The 18400-nt window shown below is 55.1% G+C and overlaps 1 protein-coding gene and 1 long non-coding RNA gene across 2 annotated transcripts in view; one reads left to right on the top strand and one right to left on the bottom strand.

Moving 5' to 3' along the window:
* Nucleotides 1–35: 35 nt before the first annotated feature.
* Nucleotides 36–17044, bottom strand: LOC144310788 (uncharacterized). The gene is made up of 3 exons (XR_013376464.1): nucleotides 16735–17044; nucleotides 4196–4288; nucleotides 36–3169 (listed from the first exon to the last, which is right to left on the bottom strand). It is a non-coding gene; the product is annotated as an uncharacterized LOC144310788 (long non-coding RNA).
* MAP2K3 (mitogen-activated protein kinase kinase 3) overlaps nucleotides 13669–18400 on the top strand; it is a 29674-nt gene continuing 24942 nt past the window's right edge. The window contains exon 1 of the mRNA XM_077892286.1: nucleotides 13669–13887. Coding sequence (XP_077748412.1) covers nucleotides 13839–13887 — 49 coding nt within the window. The 5' untranslated portion in view covers nucleotides 13669–13838. The remainder of the gene's footprint in view (nucleotides 13888–18400) is intronic.

Genomic DNA, 18400 nt, shown 5'->3' with positions numbered 1-18400 from the left:
TATAGTGTAATACTATAAAATTCATATAAAATTCATACATGTTAAATATGATTTTAATGACTTTTGACAAAAGTATACAGCCCTGTAAGCACCATTACAAACATCCTGGGGAGTATTTCCTTCAGTCCCAAATTTCCTTATGCCCTTTTGCAGTTAATCCTCCCACTCCAGGTCCCTGGCAACCACTGATCTGTTTGTGTCTCTTTAGTTCTGCCTTTTCCAGACGGCGCACAAATGGAATCGTATCCGATGTCACCTTTCCAGCGTGGCTTCTTTGACTCAGCATAATGCACTTGAGAGTCACCCGTGCTGTTGCCTCGTGCTGTTGCCTCTGTCTGTAGCTCAGAACTTTTTCATCGCCAAATAGTATTCCATGGATGGATATGCTATAATTTGTTTTTCCACTCACAAGTTCATGGACATTTGGTTCCTCCTAGGTTTTGGTTATATTGAAAACAACTACTATTGCATGCAGGTTTTTTTCCTTTTTAAATTTATTTTAATTTATTTTTAAAAAAATATTTTATTTATTCACAAGAGACAGAGAGAGAGAGAGAGAGGCAGAGACACAGGCAGAGGGATATGCAGGCTCCATCCAGGAAGCCCGATGTGGGACTCAATCCTGGGACTCAATCCCCGGTCTCCAGGATCATGCTGAAGGCAGGCGCTAAGCCGCTGAGCCCCCCAGTGATCCCCCCCATCTTTCTCTTTTTTAAAAAGTAGGCTCTCGGCATGGAGCCCACATGGGGCTGAAACTCATGACCCTGAGATCAAGACTTGAGATGAGGTAAGGTTTCTGCACATCCTGTCCAGCACTTGGAATTGTCCATCTTTTAAATTTTAGTCATTTTAATTGATATGTAGTAGCACCTCGTGGTTTTAATTTGCATTCCCCTAATGACTAATGATGATGATTATCTTTTCACATGTTTATTTGCCATTTGTGTATCTTCTTTGGTGAGGTGTTGATTTAGATCTTTTGCACATTTTTAAAAAAGACTCAATTAATTTATTTGACACAGAGAGAGAGAGAGAGAGAGAACAAGCAGGAGGAGGGGCAGAGGGAGAAGGAGAAGTAGGGTCCTCACTGAGCAGGGAGCCTGACACGGGGCTTGATCCTAGGACTCTGAGATCATGACCCAAGCTGTAGGTGGACATTTAACCCAAATGAGCCACCCACGTGCCCTTTTATGCACATTTTTTATTGGGTGGTTTGTTTTCTTATTTTTGTATGTAAGAATTCTGTGTATATTCTGGGTACAAGCCCTTCATCAGAGATGTGTTTTGCAAATATATTCTTTTGAGAATTCAATAACATCATAAATGTTCAATAAGTGGGTGCTTTTATTATTACTATTCTTATTACTACTGCTGCTTTATTATTCTATTTTGTTCTTGTGGATAGAACAAAACTTCATGCCTCTTGGTCCAGAACTCTCAGTGGCACCTGCCAACAGAGGCTCCCCTGGGCCGCCAAACCCAACACTCAGTTCCCCTCCTGAGTGGGAGGAGGAGGAGGCCTGAGGGAGACATGGCCTCCTCCGGCACCCGGGACATCTCTGTGCGATTTGTTGCTTATACTATTGACTTATCAAAACCAACCAGCTGGCCTAGGCTGCTTGCTTGGGCTGCTCCTGGGAAGGGAGGGTGCCCCAGAGGAGACCTTGGACATGAGCTCGGCCTGCCCGCCCTGCGAACCGGGCAAAGCCACATGCCTCCCCATCTCCCAGTCCAGAGCCACGACTCCGGTGTGCCCGGCATGCATGGACACGCTCTCTGCTCTGAGCCTCACTGGGGCACCCAGGATCTGATTTCCATTTGCTAGAAGAGACAACTGAGACTTGGAGAGCCGATAGGGCCACCCAAGATCCCACAGCCCAGACAGGGTGGCACGGAGGCACATTGGCAGGTTCTGCTGCACGGACCTGGGTGCGCTGCCAGGCTGAGCTAACAACTGGAGGCAAACAGTGACTGTTTACTGAACACCTCGTCCGTGCCCGCAGGAGTTATGCTCCTTGTGGGCAGTGGCTGCTATGGTCCCATTTTCCAGATGAGGAAACTGAGGCTTGGGGAGATGCAGTGACTCACTGGATGCAATAGCAGCCATGCAGGCTTTGCATGCGGGCAGGTGTCTCCTGGTCCTGAGTGCTTGTCTGCTGGGCCACACTGGGCCCATGGCCTCAGTCCCTGCCATGGGGCCTGCCCAGCCTGTGTGGCCGGCGGCTCTGTGCTCCTGGGCCCAGTATGTGCGCGTCCTCGCTGAGCGCCACAAGGCTGCTGGGAAGTCCATCGTGCCATCCCCGCCTCACCTGCCACCGGCCCCTCCCCTGTCCCTTCAAGCTCACTGACGCCCCATCTCCACGCCCTCCTGCATGCAGTGCTGCTTCTCCAACTGTCCTCCCCACCCAGGCCTCGCCCTCATTCATTCGGATCTCAGATCTCACTGGTGGGAACAGGCCGGCTCAGACATTCCTCGGAGGCCGCGGTGTGGGGAGGGCCTGTGGCAGGACCCAGCCGTGTTAGGATGCACTGCCCTTCACCCCAGCTGCCCTCTCTGGGAGCTACCTTCCACCTGCCCATGGCTCGTCTTTGGGTCAGACTGGATGCCCCCGAGGGAAGGGCCAGGCTGAGATGCATCCCTCAGGGGACCCCATGTATCCAGCTCCAAACCCAGGAGGCCACTGAGCTGGCCCAAATCCTGAGGCCTCCTCCCGCCCCCAGGCCTCAGGAGTGGGCTGCTTTCACATCCAAGCTCTGGTTGAGCTCTGCCTACGTGCTAGGTGCCTTCTAGTCCCCCTCTGACTCTTTAAAGTGACTACCAGTAAAATCTCCAAACAGAGGAGGAAACTGAGGCTCATGGAGCAGCTATGCAATCCCATAACTTGCTTCGTGTCACACACCAGTAAATGGTGGAGCCGGAATTCCATCCCAGAGGCTCTTGGCCATCTGTGGGGTTTCCACCCGCCGGGAGGCCTCTCAGCCTGGAAGTGCCCTTCTCTTGCCCTTAGATGAGGCTGGGGACCCAAAGATGCATTAGGCCTGGGCTTGTGGGCTCCAGTCCAGCATGATGAGGGCAACACAGGGTTTTTAGGAACCCAGAGGACAGAGCAGTAATTCCACCTGGAGCAGCAGGGAAAGCTTCCTGGGGGAGGTGGTGCTGTCACTCAGCCTAGAAAGATGAGAGGGCTGTCAGACTCTTCAACTCAACATGTTCCCCACCAAGCTCACTATCTTCTCTTCTCACACCTACTGCCCAGCCCAGTTTTATCTCTGTGATTGGCACCCTTCTTCTGAACCTATGGGAGGCTTGAAGCCTCATCACTCTGGCCTCCTCCCTCAGCCTCCACCCCCTTCCTGCCAGTTACTGAGGCCTCTGCATCTTTCTAAGATCCTGCCACCATGTGCCTCCGCCCTGCCCACCTGCACTTGTACCAGCCTCCTCACTGGAGGAAGAAGGTCCCCACGGGGGCCCTAAGAGATGCTGACATACTGGGAAGTGTGGTAGGTGGCTCTTCCAATGGTCACAGTCCACGAGAAATGGCAGAGGGGCTGTGAGTTTTTAAAGAAATGGCTGCATGCTCTCCAATGTTCTTCTCATCGTGAGGCAGAGTCTATGCCTCTTGTCCCTAAAACGGGGTGGGCTCTCTGGCCAATACAGTAAGGCGGAAGTGATACCCGGTGACTTCTAACACCACATGGGACATGGCCACTGAACTTCTACCCAGTTCTCCACCCACCAGGCTGCGAGGAAGCCCTGGCCGCTGGCAGAGGTGCTCCAGTCCATAGACACCGCCAGGCCCCCAGACCCAATACTGAAGTGAAGGGGCTCCAGGTGACTCCACTGAGGCCCCAGATGTCATGGGTCAGAGCCAGGCCACCGCTGCTGTGTCCTGAGCATGATAAAATGGTTCTTCTACAGCACCGAGTTTAGGGGAGCTTGAAACTCAGCAGGAAATAAGTGGAGGGGTGACTCCCTGTCTCTGACCCTCATGCCTTTCTCAACATGTATCTTCTGGGACTTAGGAGCCGGGGGCTGCAGAGGCAGTGCTGGCTTGGAACTCAGCCTGGGTCAGACGTGAGAGACACTGTTTACCCCCCATCTGTGAAACAGCCGGGCTGGATTAGAGCCAGGGACCTTTGGCTGTGACCCTCTGCCTCCCCCAAACCGCCATACACACCCAGCCCCTGACACTACCAGAGTCTGCAGTTTTGAGTCATTAGATGGTGTCAAGTCCTGTGAGGCTCTCGGATTGGGTATTTCAGGAAGACTTCCCGTAAAAGGCAGGATCTGAGGTGTAAAGAAAGGTAGTGTTAAAAATAATGATGATATTTTGTTTGTTTACAGTGAAATATCAAGTAGGGGCACCTGGCTGGCTCAGTCAGTTAAGTGTCCAACTCTTGATTTCGGCTCAGGTGACAATCTCAGGGTGGTGAGATCCAGCCCCTGGGGGCTGGGGCTCCGTCTGGCCGCGGAGCCTGCTAAGGATTCTCTCTGCCTCTGCCCCTCCTCCCACTCTCCTCTCCCTGCTCTCCTTCACTCTCTGTCTCTAAAAAAATCTTAAAAATCAGAGAAACATCAATTAGATTAATTGGCTTTATTAACATATCAAACCACTACATAATTAATATATATTAAAAAAAGGGATCCCTGGGTGGCGCAGCGGTTTGGCGCCCGCCTTTGGCCCAGGGCGTGATCCTGGAGACCTGGGATTGAATCCCACGTCGGGCTCCTGGTGCATGGAGCCTGCTTCTCCCTCTGCCTGTATGTGTCTCTGCCTCTCTCTCTGTCTCTGTGTGACTATCATAAATAAAAACAAAAAAATAAAATAACACATGGTTCTTACAGAGCCGTTCGATGGAAAAGCATAAAGAAGACAAACACATTCCTTGTGATCTCTTTGCCCAGATGCCACCAAGGCTGACCTGCTGGGACTATTTCCTACATTCCCACAGAGCAACTCAGTCCAGGCAGCAGCTTTGAGCAAACTTTCCCGGTGGCTCTTGTGAGGCGGAGACCAGCTGGCAGAGGGGAGAGCTCCTACCACAAAAGAGGCCATGTGGCTCGCTGCTCTCCAACCTTGCCCCTGCATAGCCCTTAAGGACTCGGTCATCACAGCAGCGCCCCCTGCCGTGGCCTCAGATCTGAATCATTCACTGAACAACACCGTGGGGTGGAGGCTGGAGGGCACCTCTGAGTGTGCGAGACCCAACATCCTCCCTGCTACTTGTTGGCTCTCTCATCCCTGAGCAGAAGCAATCACTTCCAGAGCCAGGGCAGAGCAAATCCATCCCTAGGAGAAGGGCAAAGGAAGCCACTGGTCTTGGCAGGCCGGGGGCATCGTGGCTGCCCGCCCACTAGATGTCTGATCAATCTCAATCTTTCACTGGGGCTTCCCTCCAGGACAGACTCCTCTTTCCATCCACGAATGTCTGCGACCCTTCAAATGACAATTTCCCCAACATGGATCACCTGAACACCCTTTCTCTCCTTATACCAGGAAGACCTGTGGGTGCTGGGAAGGGTCTGGAAACAGAACATTTCAAAGGATGGGATGGTTGAGCCTTTGACTCTGAGCAGGAGTCGGCGGCGGGTGGCAGCCAAGAGCATTTCACGCAGGGGAGCTTCCCCAGCAGAGCCCTGACTCGAGGCCTGCACAGGGCCCAGCTGGGCCGGAGGAGGCTTCCCCTGAGGCCTCTCTGCGTGGGGAGGTGGGCCATGCTCAACACCACTTGGGAACTGGCCGGGACAGATCTCAGGCCTGGCTTCAGGCTGGATGTCTGTGCTGTCCCGGTCGTCTCCACAGCAGGTCCCTCAGAGTGGCCCTCGGCTTCGAGGTCGCGTCCCAGCCAAGGCCGGGGCGGACAGCCAGACACCACACAGTGGACTGTCCTGCCCAGGGTCCCCCTGGGTGGGTACATGTGTCCCTTTCTTGCCTGCTCTGCAGCAGATGCTGGCTTGGGGTCTCCAGCATGTTCCCTCCCTCCAGGGCAGAGCTGCCTCCACTGGAGACATGGGACACCAGGACCCAGGCACAGCCCAACAGACAGCGTGCCCCAACTCGTGCAAGGCAGGCAGCGGGAGGACCGGGGGCGCTGGGCGTGGCTGCAGCACTGATCCCGCAGCAGAGGCCCCTGTGGGGTCCTCAAGCACATGGCTCTGCGGAGGGACCTGTGGCTTTTCTGGGGAGTGTGCGGCTGGCAGGCCAGAGCGTCCCGGAATGACGGCAGGTGCTCTAAACCTATTCCATTTCGGCCTTCCACGACCTGGGCCTGCTCCCCTCATATCCTCTCACTCCTGGAGCCAGGCTCTAGATGACTCGCCTTCTTCTTTTCCCCTCAAGCTGACTTCCACTTCGTACTAAAGCAAAGCATGTACACAGTGTTGGAGTCAAACAGCATGACCAGGCTTGTAAGAAGAACAAGGAGAAGCCAGCAGCCGCCTGTCCATGGACAAATAGGATGGAGCATCCGGTGTGTGCCAGGCTCTGTTCTGGGCACTGGGGACTCTGCGATGTCCCCAGCAGAGCAAGTCCCTTCCTGCCCGCAGCTGATATTCTAGTGTGGCTGCTTGCAACCCCTTTAGCTCTTCCTTCCTTATTTCTCCATCACATGCTTAGATGGCCATTTCTGTCTTTCTTTCCCATTTTAGACAGTATCTGATAGCTCCTAGGATGGAGGGGGAAGATTTCGTTCTCTTACATGCACATTCCTGTGCTTCTCCTCCCCCAAGCGCCCAACCTCATGTGCTCAAAATGTGTGGCTACATCAGTATTTGGTGTTTACAGTATCGTGATTATGGAAATATTGTTTCCCATCTGAGCTGTGGAGTACTTTATGTATATCCTCTATTTTGTGTGATCTGTTTTGTTAGTTACCAGCTGATTTTTTTCCTTTTTATGTCAAGGGGGGCACTCGGGGATCCTTCTAGGCTGGAGGCTCATGACCTTTGTCTGTAGGAGGTTGGGAGGCATAACTGCTCCTTTTATAAACTCTTACCTCATTGGGTTTCCATCCCCAGCTGCCCCTCCCCTTCCAGGGGAACCTGGGGCCTCCCGGGCTGAGTATTTCTGAGGGACTGTCAGGTCGGTGGTCTGGCCTGAGGTTGGCCCCCTCCTTCTCCAGTCTTGATTTCACCTCCTTCCACTCCCTAAGTTAGTTACTATTTGTCTGTTCATTGGCTAGCTTTGAAGATGTTGTGGATTCGCCTTGTCTCGAATTGTCTCTTTGTCCTTGTGAGCTTGTGCCTCAAAGATTTATTTTATCTTATTTTTTTCTATTGTTATTTTAGAAGGGTTTGGGGAGGGAAGGGAAAAAAATATCCCCATTCAGTTCATGGTTAACTAGAAGTCCCCTTCATCTTTTTCTCTGAGCACCTACTTTGTACCATGGTCTATTTTATGTCAGCTCCTACTCCCAGTTTCACATGGGTATTTTTTTCCACCCAAGTCTGGGCTCAGAAGATACTTCCTCCAGGAAGGCCTCCTTGACTTTCCTAATGGTGCTTCTTTGCCACATCACCATACTTCGCTTTTGTTCACAGCCCTCATTTTTGGAAATTATTTGATGTATTTACTTCATATGTACATATGATGAATTGCCTTCCTTCTCAACCTCCCCCAGAAGTTTGCTCCATGAAGGCAGGGACCTTGTATGTCTTGTTTTTTGCTGTCTCCTCCGTACTTAACGGGTGTCAGGCAAAAGTAGATGCTCAGGAAATATATACCGAATGGATGGGTGGATTTGAGCTTGGGATCTCCAAGAGGGGCAAACCTCAGTATGACCTCAGGAAGAAGCAGGTGATGGTCAGAATTCCCCGGGAATGGAAGACACTTCTAGTGAGGGGATGAGAACCCTGTCATAGGAAGGATGGAAGTCAAGGCTTGGGGATGGCTGAAAGGGCACAGAAGCATTGACGGGAACGGATGCGCTTAATCTCCAATGCCTGGCTGAGACAAGTGGTTAGCTCAAGGTCACTCAGCTACTTCCTGGGGAAGCCAGGACGCCTTTACATCCAAAAACAGCTCTTTGCAGGCAGCCATTGGGTGTGCTCAGGTCATGGAGTCAGCCCCATCTGAATGCAGTTCTGCTTCTCTTCTCCTTGGTCTAGACAGGCAATTTATTTTTCTCTGTCATTGCACTTGTTGCAAACACCATGCCCTGGTGATAAGGACCACTCTGAGGTCCTGGAGGTGAGATAACAGGTATGAGCTTTCTAGTAAACTGCCTAATACATAGTAGGCTGTTCCAATGATGTGGGTTAAAAGTCTGGTTTCATTCTTCCTGGCAGTGAGAACACAGAAGCTGCTTGAAGCTTCGGGCCTCAGTTTCCTTGTGTGTAAGATGAAAGCCTAACCTTGTTGACCGCACTGGGTCACATCATGGCTCAGCTTTGGAGTGAGACAGGTGTCAATCAACACCCATCCCTTTCTCCTGGGCACGCAAGGCCATGTGTGAGGACTTGGTGACAGACAAGCTCTGGACTGGAGGTCCTGGGGGTCCTGGGGGTCCAGAGCCCCTGGGCGCCTGCATGTGTCCCTGGGGCAGCCTCAGGGTTTCTGAGCTTATCCCTGCAGAACATTGAGCTGGACAGCCCCAAGGGCTCCATCCCAAGGGCTCCAAGCAAGGGCTTGGCATTTTTCCAGAGAGCAGTGGCAAGAGCTCAAGGACAACTTGTTTTGCTCAGTAGAAGGATGTTGCAAACCATTTAATGAAAGCACGGGCAGAGAAAGGCAGGGAAAACTCTGTCTCCAACTGACAGTTTCAACAACAGTTGATTCTACTGTGACTAACTGCTTCAGATATCTCTCTGGGCCTCAGTTTCCTTCTCTGTTAAATGGGCATGGTGAAGCTAGTATGCCTCTTCTGAGCTGTTGTAAGCCTTTCTCCCCTCCATGATTATTCACTAAGTGCCTGCTGGATGCTGGGGACACCGCAGTGACCAAAGTAAACTCCCTGCCCTCATGCACCTTGCATCATAATAAGTCTACAAGACGATGTGCTTTGAGGGATTAGCACATAGCAGGTGCTCTAAAAATAGTACTTGCTGCTTTGCTAGCAGAGTCATCTAGCTTGTAGGAATTCACCCTTTGATACTTGAGGGTGGTCACAATTTAAATAGGGCAAGTGAGGGACGCCTGGGTGGCTCAGTGGTTGGGCGTCTGCCTCCGGTTCAGGGTGTGATCCCGGGTCTGGGGATTGAGTCCCACATCGGGCTCCCCATAGGGAGCCTGCTTCTCCCTCTGCCTATGTCTCTGCCTCTCTCTGTGTCTCTCATGAATAAATGAATAAATGAATGAATGAATGAATAAATAAATAAATAAATAAATAAATAAATAAATAAATAAGGCAAGTGAGCCCCTGCCTGCCTTCTCGGTTTTCTCCATACACCACAACTTTGGAGCCTGATCCTAAGTGAGAGGCTCCCACCCGCTGCCATGCTCCTTCCAGGTAACTCCTACTGCCTCCGAGCATCACTTGCAGCTGGCCCCGTGCTGGGCCTGCAGGAACTAGTCCCAGCTCCTGCTCTGGAGGGCCACAGGTTCGAAGGACAGGCTGATGGGGTGCAGGCGCTGGCAGAGCCAGGGTCCTCGATGAGAGGGCTGGGGTGGAGGTGCTACTGGTGTGTGTCAGGAAAAGCCTCCCCATTCGATTTCAGAACTGGGCAGCGAAGCAGGGGAGGGCTTGAGTCAGGTGGAGAAGGCAGGGAGCACATCCCTAGCTGAGGGAGCAGCCTCTGCGAACACAGGTTCAGGGAGGAAAGCTTGCGCTGGGAGTGGCTGGAATGGGAAGATGCCGGGGGAGGTTCCCCACTGAGGGAGCCCGGGCAGGGTTTGGAGCACGGCCAGCCCCGCATTTTGGAAGGCTCTCTCCGGCTGCAGTGTGGAGGGACTGGGGGCAGGAAAGGAAAGGACGGAAAGAGTAGAGAGGGTGGCTTGGCTGACTCTGCCCCGGGGCTCCCTCAAGTGACCCGCTCACATCCAGCCACCATGCCAGAAACGGTCACCAGAGGGCGCTGTGTATCAGCAGGCCGCGGAGGCCCCTGCCAGTGCCGGGTGGTGAGTGGGCACAGCTGTGCGTGTGGATGGAGTCTGTTAATGTGCCTGCATCTGTGTGGCCATTCCACATGTAGGTTCACACTTGTGCAGCCTGCTGTGTTCACGTGTACATGCGTATTTGGGCTGTGTGGACCTACACAGGTGTGAAAGGAGGCTCGTGGGGTTTTGCTTGTGCAAGAGTGTGTTGCAGATGTAGAAGAGGTACCATAGGTGAGAACAGCCCCCCTCCCCAAGCTCCCACTACTCCAGCCACACTGTTATTCCCCTAGAAGTCATCTACCTTAGGGCCTTTGCACATGCTGTTCCTTCTGCCTGCATGCTTTTCCACCAGACATCCCATGACTCCTCCCTCACTTCCTCAGCTCTCTGCTTACATGTCACCTTCCAGTGAACCTTTTCCTGACTTCTGTCTCTAAAAGTATAGTCCCCACACCCGGACGCACTCCCCATCGCCTTCTATCCTTCGTCCCATAGCACTTATCCTCTGATAGGCTATAATGATGCAACCTAGGCATTTTGCTTGTCTGGTTTGCCCACCAGACCATCACCTCCCTGAGGGCAGGGAGTGGTGTCTGTCTTGTTCAATGTTGTGTTGTGTCCTCAGTGCTAGGCACACTAACTGCTCAATAAATAGTTGCTGAATGAATGAGTGAGTGAGCTTCCCCAGTTGTGAATTCTGGCCATCTTCTCTTTCCAGTCCTCTGTCATCCCGGGTCCCTCCCATCTTGGCTCACACCCACACCCTATTTAGCCACACCCTCTTCCTCCCTGTGTCTGTTTCCCTGGGTGCACAGAGAGGGGTGTTTGGGATGTTCCTTCTCAGAGTCAGGGTAAACAGCAACCTGCTGTGATCCCATCAAATGCTCCTTCCAGTTTCTGAGTGATCATGAGGTTCATCACCCTCCCTGGGCTCTTTCGAGGTAGAGGGAAGCCAGCAGATACTGCTACAACTGGTGAGGAAGAAAAACAGAAGCTGTCATGTGATGCTTCCTCCCCTGGCAGCAATGCAGCTCTGCATCCCGTGCTGGCCCTTATATGGGGCCCATTTAGCACCTCTAACACTTTCCTGGAAGACTCTTTCTTGCTTTTCTGCCTGACAAGCTCCTATTGATTCTTAAAGGTCCAGTATCAAAGTCACTTCCTCTGAGGAGCCTTCCCTGACCTCACCCAGGTGGTGTTTGGCACCTTCCAGAGACTCTTGCTCATGAGTCTATTTATAGCGCCCCACATGGAGTTTTGTGATTCTTGGGCTGTCTGTCAGGCTCCCTGACTAACCATCAACTCTTGCAGCTGAAGGGCCTTGCCTGAATCATGTGGGTGCCCGGGAGGCTGGCATGGGACGAGAGTCACTTCATTGATATCTGTGGCACGTTTTCATCCTTCCTTTGTTCATTCCTCAAGTACTTATTAGGCACCTACTATGTGCCAGGCCCAGGGCTGTGCATCAGGACTGCAGCAGGGCATGAGTTGGCAAGATTCCTGCCCAGGAAAGGCTGATGGTCTAGAAGGAGAGCTGGATAAAAGACAGAGCAAATGGGAAAGGCATTGGTGGCATGAGTGCTGCGCAGAGAATTTAAACTGATCTGGGGGCATGACAGGAAGGCCTTTTAGAGGAGTTCATTTAAGTGGAGGCCTGCAGGCTGGCAGGGAAGCGCCACAGGAATTCTGGGAGGAAAGGTGCTCCAGGCAGAGGAAACAGTCAGGGCGGAGGGCCCAAGGCAGGATTGGTATTGGCACGTTCAAGGGTCAGCAGTAAGACCCTTGAACACAACAAGGAACAGAGAGGGTGAGGCGGAGCATGGGAAGTGTGGAAGTCCGAGTGGATGGCAGGAGCCTGAACCTAGGAAACCTGCGGGACCAGGCTTGCAGTCCTGGTAGGGAGGCAGCAGCTGCTGGGTGCCCATTTTACAGATGGATAAGCAGCAGGTCCCAAGGTGAAATGACTAGTCCAGGGTCACAGGGCCTATTGAGAATAGAGCACTCTGGACACCCAGGAGTGGTTAGGCTGAGATGGCTTCCTGGAGGAGGTGGCCTGAAGTGTATTTACAAACATTTCCTGGGCACTTAGGAAGTACCAGGCCCTAAGCCAGGCACTTCCAAGCCTGAGCTTGGAGTTGCACCAATTTCAGAGAGGCTTCATTGTTCCCATGGGATAGGTCAGTAAACTGAGGCATGGAGCTGTTCCATGACTTCTAGTATGTAGCAGAGTTGGCATTTGATCCCATACCCGTCAAGATCATGACTTTTCACCCACTGCCAGGAAAGGATGAGCAAGAGATGCAGGAAGAGAATAATGATAACATAAATAACATATCCCCCCCCTTCCTTATCTCATCAGGCCCTCTCCATCACTGTGTGGGTGGGGCCTTGCAGGGAATCACCCCTTTTTACTAATGGGCAAGCAGAGGTCAGCTCCCCGCTCCAAGCATTTCTAGCAGGTGGTGGAATCTGCTTCCCTCACGTGAGGTCCCTGGCAGGCAGCACACTCATGCCTGCCCAGAGGCGAGGGGCTGACCCGTTGACCTCTGCCAGGCGCTTCCTGCCCTCGCTAGCCCATAGCTTTGCATCTGAGTCACCTGATCCCCAGGCCAGATTGCTCGGTGGCTCCTAAAATCCCCCTAGACTCCACAGGGGAGAAGGGAGGACTGGCCTGGGTGGCTATTACATGCTATGCAGTCTGTATGTCCAGAAGGAGGCCCGGAGGGCAGAGGAGAAGAGAACCAAAGGCCCACCTTACTCCCCCTGAGACTCCGTCTCCCGTGTAGAGGAGGGACCTTGAAGACCCAACCCCTAGCGCTACGTGTACTGGCTTCCCGGTAGGTAGCACAAGTCCCCCACTGTGACCCACCCCTTCCCCGGTGCCTGACCCCCTGCGGGCGCTCAGAGGAGGTTTGCAGAGGCAGGGAAGAGAGGTGCGGACCCCGGGCACTGTGCCTAAGCCCTTGACAACACTGGGTCCCCCAGGACTGCCTGCAAGGGCCGCCCGGTTCCCCCGCGCAGCGCCGGGAGGCCGGGCCCTTCTGGTCTCCTTCCCACAGAGGCAAAGACCGAGCTGGGCTCCAGGGGCTCCCTGGCTTGCCCAAGGTCACGGGCGCTGGAGAGTGGCCAGGTAGGGATCCGGACGCAGGGCTCGCCCCGGGGGCGCACTCTAACCCCCCGTCCCCCAGCCCCGCCACCCTGGGATACCCGGGGATTGTCCCAGGGGTCGCCACACACCCAGCCGTGCCCGCGGAGCTCACCGGCCGGGCGCTGCGGGGCGGGGCGGGGCGGGGAAGGCGGGGCGGGGCGGGCCGGGCGCGGGGCGGGGCCTGGTGCCTGAGGGCGCGAGCCGGGCTCGGCCAATCCCGGGCAGTGGGCGGGGCTTGCGTCTTGACAGGCGGCGGGAGGGGCCGGCGCTGGCCCCGAGGGGGCCCGGGTTTCCCGGCTGGAGGGCGGGGCTCGACAGGCAGTGGGAGGAGCCGGGTGCGGGGCGGGAGGGGCGAGGCGGGCGCTTGACGGGCACGCCGGGCCGGCCTCTGATAGGCAGGGGACGGGCCCCGGAGACTGGCGGGCCAATCGGCGCGCGGGGGCGGGGCTGTCGTCGGCGCCGTCCGGCCGGGGCCCCCGCGGCGCTGCCCAGTCTGGCTCCGGCACCGCCCGTCGCGGACGCGCTCTCGCCGCCCCCGCCTGCGCACCGCCGCCGCGCCCGGGCCCCCTGCCCGCAGCCATGAGCGCTCTCCACCCGGGGGGAGCCCGCCGCCCTCTAGATTAGTTCCTGCCACCGCTCCTGGACCCGCCTGCACCATGGAGTCCCCCGCCTCCAGTCAGCCCGCTAGCATGCCCCAGACCAAAGGTAGGAATGCCCGGGGGGAGCGCGGCTCCCCGGTCGCGCCCGGACCACGAACCCCAGGCTGTCTGTGGGACCCTGTTGCAACCCCCGTCCGGGACCCGGGCAGCACTGCGGCTCGGAATCCTTCCCCATTCGGGTCTCGATCTCAGCCTGGACCTCACCTGGACCCCCCCCTCCCCCGCCCCGTTCGGGCCTGGGGACTGCACTCGGATCAGACCCGATCTCGTTCCGGTGACCCCGCTCCAGGTCAGAAACCTCACTCTGACCTCCTCATTTAGGCCTTAACTGCACCCAGAACAGGAATTCTCCCCGTCTGGGTCCTTCTGCTGGATCCAGGTGGGAATCACTCGGATCCTGCACCCAGGGCCCCCTTCCACTCCCCTGGTCCCAGGGCTGTATCCACGCTGGGATTTAAATGACTCCCCATCTGAGCCCCAGCAGTGCTGCTTTGCGGGGGGGGGGGAATCTCACTGTACACCCCCCGCTCCCCATGTGGGTGCCCTGGCTACACTCCAGCCAAGAACTCACTCCTCTTCCCCAACTCTCTCCATCCACATAGGCCCCATCCCTGGCCAGCTTGCAGCCCTGCAGCCTTGTCCCCCAGGAACCTCTCTTGGCCTTCCACCCCACGCTAACACAAGCCCCCTCTCCATCAGCTTCTCCTTGTCTTGACTTGCAAGCTTCTCTCTGCACTTGGGGAGCTCACCCCCTTTTGCTCCCCTGTATCTCCAGGGTTAATGGATACTGGACTTGTCCCTGCTGCCTCTGAGTTCTGGGTCAGCCGCTAGGCCAGGGTGCTGGCTGTGCAATGGGCTCACTTTAGTCTTCTCCAAGTAGCTGGCCTTCCTGGAAATTTTTGTGAGGTGGCGGCTGCAGCGTCAAAGCGGCAGGATTTGTCATGCGGGGCAGGGGGGGGAGGGGGGTGAAACTTGGAGGGTGAAAGGGGGATTTTGTGTGTGTGTGTGTGTGTGTGTGTGCGTGCACGGGGAAGAGGAAAGGATGTTTTTGGCACGTCAGAGCCTCAGCAGGCTAGGCTGTGTGAGATTTCCAAACCGGACATAGCTGTAATGAATGGGCTGCCCCTTGGGCCTCTAAACCTGCCTCTTCCTCACCCCAACAGCAGGAGTATCTCTGGGCCTCAGTTTCCTTATCTGTAAAATGGAAGTAATCACACATACCTTGTGTGGATTGCTGGGTATGATATGAGGTAGCAAATACTAAAGAGTTTCATGCAAGCATGGGCGAGGAGAAGAGTGCAGCATGATGCCTGGCACACAGTAGGTGCTGAGCCAGGGACAATAATTGCCCACACCTTGTTACCGTTCTCCTCAGCCATGTGGGGTCAAGGCCTTGGCTCTGTTTGCATTGCAGCTGCAGAGTGAGGTGGAGAAAGGTAACTGATGTCACTCAGTGGGCCTCTACTCAGGGCTTGATCCTACCTCTGTTTCTCTAGAGGGGCTCAGGCAGCAGGAGGGCTGAGGGGTCCCAGGGAGGGTGTGGGTCCATCTCTACCCCTGCTGCCTGTGGCTGCGGTGGCTGTTAGCCAGAGCCTGGCCGGCCTGGTGGGCAGGATAATTACGTCTTACGTAAGTGGGAGGCCGGATCCCTGACCATTGCCCAACCACTGTGAGTAACTCAGGAGGCACTCAAGGGGGGAGGTGGCCGGGGAGGGACTTGGCCTGCACGGACCTCGTGGAGCTTGGGAACTGGGAAATCATATGCTTTGCCATTTTGGAGAACTAGGACCCCAGACACTTCTTTTCTCTAGTGTGGGGTCTCTGCCTGGCTTGGTCAGTGCCATGGGACTTCCAGCAGGTCCCTCAACTTCTCTGGGCCACAGTGTTTTCATGGGCAGAAGGACACAGTTGGAAGCAGTGTTTGTCTTCCGATGCTCAGATGCTCGTTCAGCTGCTTCCAGGCAGGGAATACCTCATCACAATAAAAGTTGTAGAGTTGTGAAGGGAGAGGGGTCAAAGGTGTGAAGGGAAAAGGAACTTGGGGGAGGCACTGCTTGATTCCTGTGTGCTGTGTGACTTGAATCCTGGTGTTGCCCTCTCTGAGCCTCTCTGCAGAGATTAACAAGATGAATTTCCAGTTTGTGGGTCCAGGTAATATCTGATAGTGTGTGGGTTAGATGGAGGGACAGGTACTTCTGCAAAGCTCAGGGACCTTATCAGCCTCTTTAGGGTCTGTGGAAAGATATGGTGGGGAGCCATGACACCCCCTCACCAAAAAATCTGAGAGCTGCCACTTATCAAGCTTTTTTCCATGTTCCACGTGCTCTCCCATTTATTCCTCGAAGCCCCATTTACAGATGAGGAAATTGAGGCTTGGAGATGGTCAGTGCCTTGCCTGAGCTCATACAGCTGTGACAGGTGCAGCTATGTCTCTATCCAGGACTGTGTATCTCCAAAGGTCTCCCCCGTGCTCCTTTATGTCCCATTCCTGTCCTTGATGCTCCAGCAGAGCTAATGGGACGTCCCCCATTCCCCCACCCCGCCATCCCAGCTGGTGGGACCCTATGTTATGCCTTTGTCTAGTCTGCATCTCCTCCAGGCCTGGCCTTACCTGGAGTGGGGACTGAGCTAGGGGTGATGCCTCTTGTGTACACAGTCCTTTACAGTTGGCACATTTTATATTCAGTGCAGTCTGACCCACTTGTCAGATGACAGAACTGGGGTCAGACAGGGGGAGTGGCTAGACTGAGTTCCCCAGAGGCAGGATTCTCACCTGTGGCCCCCCCCCCCCCATCTTGGGCCCAGGGCCCTCCAGCATTGTGCTCTTCTCCACATTCTCAGGAATTTGAACAAAACAGGGCATGGTTGGCACTTGACCTTAAGGGAGCTTTACCTTTGAGCTTCCTGCCTTGCAGCTGGTCCCTGCTCCATCCTCTGTGCTGCAGCTCTGCTGGTGTTCCCCAGGCTTCTTGCCCCCAGGCCATCTTTGGCTGGGGTCAGAGGCCGAGGGCATGCTTTGGGTCTGCTGCTTCAAGCCACGTTGTCCTTGGGGGTACCATGTGCATCCTGTCACTGCTCCTGCTGCACTGCGAGTGCCGCCCACACAGGCACTGCACAGTTGATCTTCACATGGCTCCTGGATGCCCAGTGGGGACACTGAGGCTTCGGGAGCACTGTCTGTGTCCTGGCCCTGCCTGCCCGAGCCACTGTCCCTCCCCCCGCCCCCCCCCCCCCCCAGCTCCCTGTCCTCTCCTGTCCCTGCTGTCGGAAAGACTGGGGGGTGACACCTTGGGGACTTCCCCCACCCCTGGCGTGACGCACAGGAAACTCTCTATCAGCCAGCCCATGGCTGGAGGCCTGAAAGGAGCAAAGTTCTCAGTTGCCTGTGTGGGGAGAGGGCTGGGGCAGCGGGAGGCTTCCGGTGGGTGAGTCAGCGGGCACTGGGTGCTGACTCACCCGCTGGGCATGCCAGCCCAACTGGCTGCTGCTTAAAGGGGCGATGCCTGCTGGCTGGTGGGTGGGAGGGGGGCTGTGAGCCCCAGCTTTGCCGGTCAGCATCCAGCCCGCATTGGGCATCAGAGGTGGCCCCCTTCCTGGACCTCAGGCTGGGCTGGGATCTTTGGGCAGGCCCTCCTGGCTTGGCTCCCGCCCCGCCCAGGAACTTCCTCTGTTAGGCAAGGGCCCCGCTTCCTCTTGTTCACGGAACAGAAGCAGGTGGCGGCGGCTGTTCACTGTCCTTGGCCCAGGGACTCCTCAGGCTCAGATGAACCGCTGGAGGCTCTGGGCAGCTGGGGAGGAGAGGTGGTACGGGGGTGGCCTGCACTCTCGGTGTGGAGAGGTGACTGTGGCCACATTTCAGTTCAGGCTCTTGGGCTGTGTGATGTTGGCAAAGTTACATTCACTGTGCTCTGTAAATGATTTCAGTGCCCTGGGCATGGCCTACCGTTCCAGTGAGAGGCCTCAGTTTCCTCACCTGCAGATTGGGGACAAGGACTTTTCCTGCCTGTCCTGCTGGCAGCCACAGGGATGGATGCAGACAGCCTCATTCTACTCTTGCTAAGTGTCAGGTAGTGGGCCAGCGAGACTGTCCTCACTCCACAGAGAACCTCAGCAAGACGGGAAGGAGGTGCAGAATCTGGGCTCAGTGTGTAGACAGGCCTGTGTTCTGAGTCTGACTTTCCTTACTGCTTCCTGACTTCCTCTGTGCCTTCTCTGACCGTCAGTCTCCTTTTCTGTAACATGGGAATAAACACTCCCTTGCAGGGTGGTAGCAAAGACTGGAGACAGTGTGTCTAATGAGCCATATGTTTTATTATGTTCTTATTGTTATGGCTGTGGCAGGTATTCGGTGATGAGTGAGTAAACAGGACCCCGATCTCTGGAGCTCCTAAGCCCTATGACACGAAGACTCTGGCTGCGGATTTCTGTAATGCCAGCTGAAATGTTCCAGGGTCTTTCCTCAATGGTCCCCAGGCTGGAGCTGGGGCCTCCCATTGCTTCTTGGGCCTTCCTGGGGAAGGCCTGTGGGGAACAGAGAGGACTGGGCACTGACCCCTTTT

This window comes from Canis aureus, chromosome 3, assembly GCF_053574225.1.
Source record: "Canis aureus isolate CA01 chromosome 3, VMU_Caureus_v.1.0, whole genome shotgun sequence".
Taxonomy (NCBI): domain Eukaryota; kingdom Metazoa; phylum Chordata; class Mammalia; order Carnivora; family Canidae; genus Canis; species Canis aureus.
The sequence above is the reverse complement of the archived record's forward strand: the minus strand, read 5'-3'. Positions and strand labels throughout refer to the sequence as shown.